This window comes from Psammomys obesus, unplaced genomic scaffold (genome assembly GCF_907164565.1).
Source record: "Psammomys obesus unplaced genomic scaffold, mPsaObe1.curated_primary_1811, whole genome shotgun sequence".
NCBI lineage: Eukaryota > Metazoa > Chordata > Mammalia > Rodentia > Muridae > Psammomys > Psammomys obesus.
In genome coordinates, this window is record NW_026596057.1 from 2,635,713 (window position 1) to 2,645,150 (window position 9,438).

The following is a 9,438-nucleotide window of genomic DNA, read 5'->3' on the forward strand; positions in this document are numbered from 1 at the left end:
CACACACACACACACACACACACACACACACACACACGAGTTCATGATCCACAGTGATCTTCAGCTTCTCATTGGCTGAAGATCCCAAGCGTTAACCTACAAGCCAGTAACATTAGAGCAAAGAAAGCAGTTGCCTCAGCTCTCACTCAGCCTTACCTTCAGACACGAGTTATTTTCAGTACATTTCCTGAAGTTCTAAAAAATCCTGATCACGGCATTTCAGAGACAGATTAAGATAGCTACTGAGAGAAGTGATAAGTGAGTCTATCCGAGTAGGTGAGACCACCTAGGGAGGATTGCACGTCATGACTCTGAGAGAGCCAGCAACAGCTGTCTGCACCATCCCCACACCACCAGCTCGTTCTAGAGAGGTTTCCTTTGAGCTCACTTGGAAGACTCCCAAAAAATACACTCTAGTGCTAATTGCAGATAATGGGCTGAAGGACTTGGGGTTCTCCCAGTGACAGAAGCATTCCAGGTCCAGTTCCCTAGCCTCAAAATAGCTATCTGTAGGAAAAACAGCAAGAGGTTCTCTGAAGGCAAACCCAGCAGGCGTGTTAACCAAGAAGCCATCTTCCTTCAGTTTCCGTTAGGCAAGGGCTTTCCTCACGTGCCTCCTTTGCCTTGGGGCTTTTTAAATACAATCTGTCCAGTTTCTGATGCTGGATGACCCAGAAACTCAGCATGATTTGGGAAAGTGACTTGGGCTTGGCATTATCTAGACAGATGTGGTTGGTACCTGTGGCCAGATGGTGTTCATCCGGTAAAATCAGGTACTTTATTGTGTTAATTAAGCCAAGAGGGACCCTGAAAATACAACATTAGCTAAATCTCCAGTCTAGCTTGGCCACCGGTGCTTTCTGTTGGCTAAATTTGGAAAGTCTCTATCCTGGCACAACCAGAGATGTTCTAGAATTATTTGCCTTGAGGAATAACTTTGACATTTACCTGCAAGGCTGGTAAATGTGCTAATAGAGGGAATTTCAAAAGGGAGGCTTCACCCACTTCAAGGAAACAAAACAAAAAAGCCAGGTCTATAAAGAGCCCAGAGTCCTCTAAGAGACTGTGCAACTACCCATGGGCCGTAGCCCTGAGAAAGCAGTAAAGTGATTCTCACTTGAAATTTGTTCAATTAGCACCCTGTTTTCAAAGCAGAAAAATGCTTTTATGAAAAGAAAAATGGTCTTTTTCCTTTTGGCAACCTGTGTATGAGAAAGAATTCTGTGAGCTTTTGTTTTACCATTTAGCGGCTGCTCCTGCTAAAGACATGCCATCTCTCTCTCTGAGGGAGGTCAGGCAGTCAGGGGGTTAATCCCAGTCAGTTTCCTGCCCTTTCCCCCAGATGGCTTTTTAAACTGTTGGATGCATTTGCATGGGGATAGAACTGAGAGAAAATGATAACTTAGTTTTAACTCGGGGCTACAGAGTCTCTGTGTCACTGCCAGGATGCAGTTTGTATAGAAGCAAGAGGGTGAGTTGGATGCCAAGCAGACCTGAGCTATAGCTTACTTGCTGAGTGACTTTGAACACTGTATTTAATCTGGGAATAGGACTGGGCAATGGTGGTGGTGATGGCAGCTCATGCCTTTAATCCCAGCACCTGAGAGGCAGGGTAGGCAGATCTCTGAGCTCCAGGTCAGGCTGGTCTATGGAGCAAGTTCCAGGACAGCCAGGGCTATACAGAGAAACCCTGTCTTGAAAACAACAACAACACACACACAATCATTTATGAATAAGAATAGCCCCATCTATCTCACAAGTGTGGTGAACAGCTTGAGTTCATTCCCATGAAGTCAAGGTCTGGGATGCAACCACCATGTCTGGCTTTTGTCTGCTGCTGAATGGCCCACTATGTACTTCCTGGGTATGGTCCTTGTGCACTAGCAAGGAACTCTTTCCATGGAGTTGAAGAAGCTGATACTTAGAGAAATACCTAGCTTAGGGGAGGTATCTAGCTGGTCTAGGATTCAAACCCAGAGAAGCCTAAATGTACAGATGTTCTTGGTTCTCTTCTCCAGTGCATGTGAAATACAAAACAATTATGCTCAGTGTTTGGGCATCTGGCCCCATTTGCAAATTTGCTCAAACTCATTCTTCGTGCCAAGATATTTCTTCTTCTAGAAGCTATCCTGCTCTCTGTTTCTCTAGGTTGACCTTCTTTCTTAACCCTTTTTTTTCTCCTTATGAAGGCGGAAGAGACGGAATTTCAACAAGCAAGCTACAGAAATTCTGAATGAATATTTCTATTCCCATCTCAGCAACCCTTACCCCAGTGAGGAAGCCAAAGAGGAGCTAGCCAAGAAGTGTGGCATCACAGTCTCCCAGGTGAGAAAGCCCTTGAAGAGCCAGCTTGTCATAGTCATGCCTGATGGAGCGTCCTGGCAAGGTCCTGGAGGTTTTTGTTTTGTTTGATTTTTGGACCTTTAGGTCTTGGTATTATCCACCAATGAAAGCCTTAAAAGGGCAAGGTAAGCTCTCAGTGCTTGTGAAGAAACTAACCAAAGGAAAGGAAGGACATCCTATGGATGGCTAACATTTAGTATATAATACCTGTATTTTTCTCTGCTGTTTCTTCCAAATTAGGTGATTCCCTAGCATTTTTCTCCCAAACCAGGGAGAACTTTAATAAGAGTCAGTGGATCAGGGTTGGAAAGATGGCTCAGTGCTTAAGAGCACTGACTGCTCTTCCAAATGTCCTGAATTCAATTCCCAGCAACCACGTAGTGGCATACAAGCATCTGTAATGAGATATGCTTCCTTCTTCTGGTGTGCATGAAGACAGAGCACTCATATACATAAAATACACAGTAATGGGGGCAGGGGCTGTTTCTGACATGAACTGATTGGCCTGCTCTTTGATTACCTCCTCCTAAGGGGGGAGCAATCTTACCAGGCCACGGAGGAAGACAGTGCAGCTACACCTGATGAGACCTGATAGACTAGGATCAGAAGGAAGGAGAGGAAGACCTCCCCTATCAGTGGACTTGGGGAGGGGCATGTGTGGAAAGGGAGAAGGAGGGTGGGATTGGGAGGGGAGGAGGGGGGGCTTTTGGAGGGATACAAAGTGAATAAAGTGTAATTAATAAAAATTAAAATAAAAAAACATGCAAAAAGATTGAAAAAGAAAGAAAGAAAGAAAAAAAAAGAGATTCAGTGAATCAAAGTACTTGAATGAAAGGGTTGTAAGTGCTTGTTCTTGATGTTCTGACGCTACGACTAATAACTGATTGGGAAAAGGAATTTAGCATGCCACTGTGGTTACATTGGAATGGTTTCACAAAATGTCACCAAGTTCTCTGTACTTCCAACATGCATTAACTGTAACAGGAGCCTACTCACTTGGAAAGATATATGACACAAACATTGTGTAGACATGGAATCTCCAACTGAACATAAGAAGAAAAGCAAGCAGTATTGAGCCCCTGCCTCAGAACAAAACAAGTATAAGAAAAATATTAAACTCTCTAAGATTTGAGAAGTAGGCCTCTTTACAGTAGTGATTGTCCTTGGAAACATCCACTTAGGTAAGGCAGCATACATATAGGCCTTTTAACCCAGGCCTCTGATTGCTTCTCTAACCTAGCTGAAAGGTCACTCCCAGTCTTGACAGTTGAGAAAAGCAGAACCCAGGTGTTAAACTCAAGTAGCCTAGCTTAGTGCTTTTCTAGGGTGTTACCATTTTTGTCTAGATTTAGACTTCTTGTCTATAAAAGGGGGGCGGCATGGAGGGGAGGCAGATGCTCTTTGCTATTGGTGGTGTACCTGAAGAATGGTTTTAAGGCATGAACCACACCACGAAGTTGCAGCTCAGTAGGTTTAGGGTGTAGAGTCCTTTACTTCTAAGGTAGAATTAAGCCTCTCCATGGACTGAATCCATAATTCCAGGTTTTTAAATTGATCTAGAAATGAGGACTAATCCTTCTGCAGCCAATCAAAACCCTACCATTTTCTCTATCGACCTCTACCTCCTTCATCATAAAAGCCCAAGTAGTGAATTCTTTGTTCACCTAAAGGATTGTTTATATGCTGTGTTTCCTCTCGCTTTCTTCTACCTAACCCAAGGCCATTCCATTCTTGCCCCCCATCCCCTGCCAACCCGCACACATACACACCACCACCACCAACACCACCACAGTAACAAGAACAGGCAGGCTAAGCTGCTCTACATTATCAGGCGAAATCTGGGGAGAAACAGTATGATGCCATTCGTAGAATATTAGGCTGGGAGCTTGCTTTTGGCAAGAGTTAATGTGTGGTTCTAGGTGATTCACTCTTCCTTTTAGAAAGTCTTCATGATACCATTTAGCAAGCACAGTGGTCAGAAGCTGCATATTAAAGCTGCCTCTGCTTCTCAAATCTACTGAAGAGTACCATTTCTCTTAGGTTTCTTTATGAGCTGGATGCTCAATAAACACCCTTTTTACATCCAACTAGTGGGATCCGATCCATCCAACCAACCTCCGTTTCTTGGTGCCAGTATCTCTGTGTTTTTTCTCTTCCCTGGGCCAGCCCCACTCAGTCTTTTGAAGTCTCCTCATTCTCACCCTACCCATCCTACAACTGTTCTTCTTTCCTTAGCTTTCATCAGTACATGCTTCAGACAGAGGATCTTAATCACATCATTTGTCAGTCACAAGTTCCTTTGATATGTAGCTGCCGTCTTGGTTTCCCTCGTGACCCCCCCCCCCAAATGGGCTCATATACCTAAATCCCTCCAAAATGCTTCCAACGACTATATTCTCCCGAGGGTCCCCGAAGACCCCTCCTTCCATGTGAGTTGCTACTCAGAATGTGGACCTCAGAAAACAGCATTTGTGAGCACCAGCAACACATCACCTATGTGAGCTGTGAGCAACGCAGACTCTTGAGCCTTAGACCAGCCACATCTTTGAGAATAGGAGCTGGAATCTGCTTTCACAAGCCATCTGTGAACACTTAACTCTCAAAAGCACCATTCTACACACTCACACAGCTACAAATGTAACTCCATTTGAATATCCAGATGGGGCTTTTGTCCCGGAACACTAAACTCATGTATCTTACTTCCCACTGGATTTTGCATGGCTCTGCCCATAGGCTCTCAAAACATAACATGTTTGAGATTAAATAAAACACTCCCCAACAACATTTCCTATTCTTTCCGGATTGTCTCACTCTTGCTACCTCATCCGTAGGCATCCCTAGGGTATTAGGCCTTTAGTCTGTGACAGTTGAGTGTTAATGAATGAAACACTGACTCCACATACTATCTGAAGTAGAGGATGCCACAATGTAGCCACCGCAGAAAATACCTGAACATACCTAGTATCTTCTCAGTCAGGTCTCTTCTCACATCAACAGGAAATCTTGCCCACAACACATCCCCAACCTCCCTCTTCCCTTCTTGTTTGTCCACAAAAAGCTAATCGAATTGGACCTAGGTCATTTCCTCTCATCCTATAACATCCTCCTAAATTCCCTTCGTCTTTTTTTTTTTCAGTTTCTTTTGAAAAATGTACCTACCTTTTTCCTCCCTCCCTGTTGCACATATAAATCAATAAGCACTGATAATTATGATTGATTCATATAAATAGTGAAACTTAGCTCGAGAGAAATTTGAATTTCAAAGTTCAGTTAAATGTGCCATGCTCCTGAATTGTACTCAGAAGCACCCTTCCTCCTCCAATTCAACTCTGCTTTTCTGCATTTATAACAAATAAAGCAGTTTATTATTGAATTTTTTTTCTCTCTCTCTTTTACTAATGTTGCGCTGGTACAGTTTGATTTCTGTAACAGAGACTCGACATTTCTGCTATAGTATAAGCCACACGGGCATTTGAAGGTTACCTAGTCTTTTAGCTTTGTGAATGCATTTGAAAAATAAGTGGTTTTAACTTCCGTTTCCTTTTTCTGCCACTGCTGATGGAGAGTTGATGTGAATTATACGTGAGGTGTGGTACATATGTAATCAGCTTGTTCTCCCCTTCCCAGTTTTCCTAGTGTGTTCTACGATTAAATAAAAGCTACAACAGTGTAGTCAAAAATCACATCTAGAATATAGGGTGTTATTAGATTGAGTCAGGACTTCTGGGGTAAACGTCAATGTTATGTCCTGACCCCTTTCTGGTAAGAGAAGAGAGAAGTACCAACTGGAGCCAAGACAGCTGCTGTGAGCCACAGGAAGGAAATAAATTAACAAAAGAAAGTCAATTAGGTTTATTGTATTCATTGGCTTTAACATTTAAAAGCAGGAATTCAAAGTAATAATTAGTTGTATGAGTCAGTTGTTTTTGTTTTTGGGTCTTTTTTTTTTTTTTTTTTTTTTTGCATATGTAAGACCAAGATGGTTGTACAACATAATCAGTGAATCAAAGTCCATATTAAGGTCACTTAACTTCTAAAAATTTGAAATTAATGTATGCATGGAAGCACCCATATGTTGGTATAGATTCATGTGGATATTCTAAAAGTCTTTGTAGTTTGATTGCACAATGTCAGCATTAGCTATAAAAAGAACAGACATTTCTCCTAATACATTTATTTAAATGTCATTAATTAGGAAAAATGCAAATTGGAAATACTGGTTCTAAGTTGGGAGTCCTAGCTTACTTGAGCAAGTCCTCCAAGGGAGAGTTGCTGTCAGAGTGACTTGTGGAATTTCAGAGAACCTGTACTAGGTGGCTGTGCTTCCTGGAGAGCTTACCTTTACTTCAGGGCTTTTACTTTGTATTACCAAAGTCATAGTGAGATCAGACTATCGCGTCCCACCCCTCCATCCCTTCACAGACCCTTCTATTTCTCTGCACTGTCTTCTAATGGGTGAAGTGCTAATTCTCTCATCTTCTCTCCTGTTGCTCTAGGTATCAAACTGGTTTGGAAATAAGCGAATCCGGTACAAGAAGAACATAGGTAAATTTCAAGAGGAAGCCAATATTTATGCTGCCAAAACGGCTGTCACTGCCACCAATGTGTCAGCTCATGGAAGCCAAGCTAACTCGCCCTCCACTCCCAACTCAGCGGGTTAGTTTCTTCTTTGGTTTGGGGCGATTGTTCTCCATTTGTATATTTGTTTTTCCTACTTTGAGACTTTGTTTTAATGTTTTACGGGTTTTGATTCATTGATTTGAACATCCAATTATCATTTGTTGTCAGTGACTATTTTGCGTTTTTCTTGTCATATCCAAAGGACAATGGCGATGTGTTTATATGATGGGGCTGTCTGCAAGTTTGCATTGTAAAAGGCATCTGTTTAAGTAAAAATGGAGATACATCATTTGGATTTAATGAGCCCTCTAAACTCACAGATAAAACTTAATACTTAGAGGCAGTTCCTTTGGGTTCTCATACGACGTGTCCATCCTCGTTTATCTTGCTGTCCCCATAGTATCGTGTCTGGATCATCTGCTGGCATGCATTCTGTGCAGAGATGTTCACTCTGTAAATTCCAATCTGCAGAGCTACAATATTTCCTAGGTGCTGCTTAGAGATACTATTCTTTATTGTTTTCTTATATTGGTTTTCTTTATGTGAACTATCAAGAAAAATCACAAGCTGTTAATTAAGACCTTTCAGGCTCAAGTATTCATATTATAATCTCAGCCATGTACTCTGGGTCTAAGTCTTATTTTCGTGAACGTTCTGACATAGAAGTACATTTTGGAAAATGTCCTGTGCTGTCACTTCTGAATTTCTGCATGCCAGTAAAAAGTCAGTAATATATCAGGTATAACCTTCATGTCCGTATGCTGTAGAAAACATGTTGATACCTCTACTGGAGGAGAAAAAGGGAAAACAGACATTTCCTTATTAAATATGTTTAGTATCAGCAGTCCCCATCCTTCTCATAGCAGACAAAATACCTATCTTTGGGATGTGGAGTGCACTTCTAAGTCTGATGATAGCAACAATATTCTAGCAAATCTAAATATATTGACTCATAATATGGTTACTAATCTGATTTCTGGGATTTCTATGAGTATGTACGGTGATGTTGACCTCACAGCCTACTTGTTTATTAAAAGGGTTCATCCTGCCATATGCTGCCTTTGTAACTGGATATCCTTAGGGTAACACACAATTCTTCTATGAGCTTCTCCTTGCACTAATGTGTTATCATCAGGTTCTCCGAGTCCCCGGACTATCCTACCACGACCTTCTTTTGTTTAATTGGAATCATGCATGAAGAGAGCCCGTAACGTTGTAAACAGGGGCACCATAAGACACTGTCTAATTTGATCAAGTTTCATGTTTCTTAGCCCATGCAGGTCAAGATACCCTGAAGAATGCATTTGCTTTTGAAAGTTCTTTTGGTTTTATTGTTGTGGTGGTGGTGGTTGGCTGTTGTTTTTCTTCCTCATCGTGGTGTGACTGATGAAAGAACCAGGCTAACAGGTCCAATCACACCAGTTTCCTCCTTCCCTATCAGGTCGATTATTAAAGATTTCCTACCCGGCACCACAAGGTGAACTGCAGCGCTAGGCAGGCATTCTCACTTCTCTCTGGAAGAAGTATAATTCTGTCAATATTAGCAAAAATGCGCCCAACACTCCTGCAGAGGTTATCATAATGCAAAACAGATATCAAAATGACTTTTTTCCTGTCCCTGCTATATCTGCATCACAGATGGCTTAGCATGATTTATGACTAGTCCTCAGAAGGGCCCTGTGGGCTCCCTTCATTACTAAATCCATAACTATTTTTCTTTCCTAAAGCCCTTAAAAAGAGAAAAGTAAGCATTTTAACCCCCACTCTGTGTTTAAGAATTATGTTGGCTCTTACGGAATGTCAGTCTGATTACAGTTTTCTAAGGAATTTTCTGGTGGCTTAAACTTCATATGACTATTCTGAGCACAAAGTACATTATTATGGAAAACTTGAGCTAAGCCTTCCAGTTGTGCCGAAGTTGTTAGAAATAATTTGCAGAAGAACCCTTTGTAATGTTCTCTTTCTAATACAGAGGCCAAAGAATTCAACACTATTATAAATGTGTACTAGCACCGAATTTTAAAAGATAAATGTCTTAACAGGAGAAGTTATAAATGTTTTTTTCTGTATTTTTTTCCTGCTTTTAACAGCCCAAGTCATGGCACAGTTTGGAGGATTAAGTGCTCAAACTTTTACATAGAGTGTTTACTACATTGTGTGCTGGCCCTTGAGTAATTTCAAAAGAAAAATGCTAATGGAAAGAGATTGTAATAAGAGGTTAATATATGAAAAGATATTTGGGTAGATTTTGAAGTCCGGGATTCTGACGACCAGGACAGTTTTATATTCCCAACATGGAAATGGAAATTCTTCCAGGATCTCTGGCTTTTGTGTGGAAAATGGCCCTTCACAGGGATTGTCAAGCCGCACCTAAACAGGCCTGTTTGTTCAGTAGACTTTGCGTCCTTTTCCATAGCCCTACTTCATGAAAACCACTTAGGAATAGGTACTGGGTAGGTGTGGGGTGGGGGGGGG

General features: G+C 41.6%; 1 protein-coding gene across 1 annotated transcript in view; it reads left to right on the top strand.

Annotated features, from left to right (window-relative positions):
* LOC129689247 (pre-B-cell leukemia transcription factor 1-like) overlaps positions 1–9,438 on the top strand; it is a 67,451-nt gene that overhangs the window by 44,280 nt on the left and 13,733 nt on the right. The window contains exons 3-5 of the mRNA XM_055624370.1: positions 1,426–1,471; positions 2,190–2,325; positions 6,840–6,999. Coding sequence (XP_055480345.1) covers positions 1,426–1,471; positions 2,190–2,325; positions 6,840–6,999 — 342 coding nt within the window. The remainder of the gene's footprint in view (positions 1–1,425; positions 1,472–2,189; positions 2,326–6,839; positions 7,000–9,438) is intronic.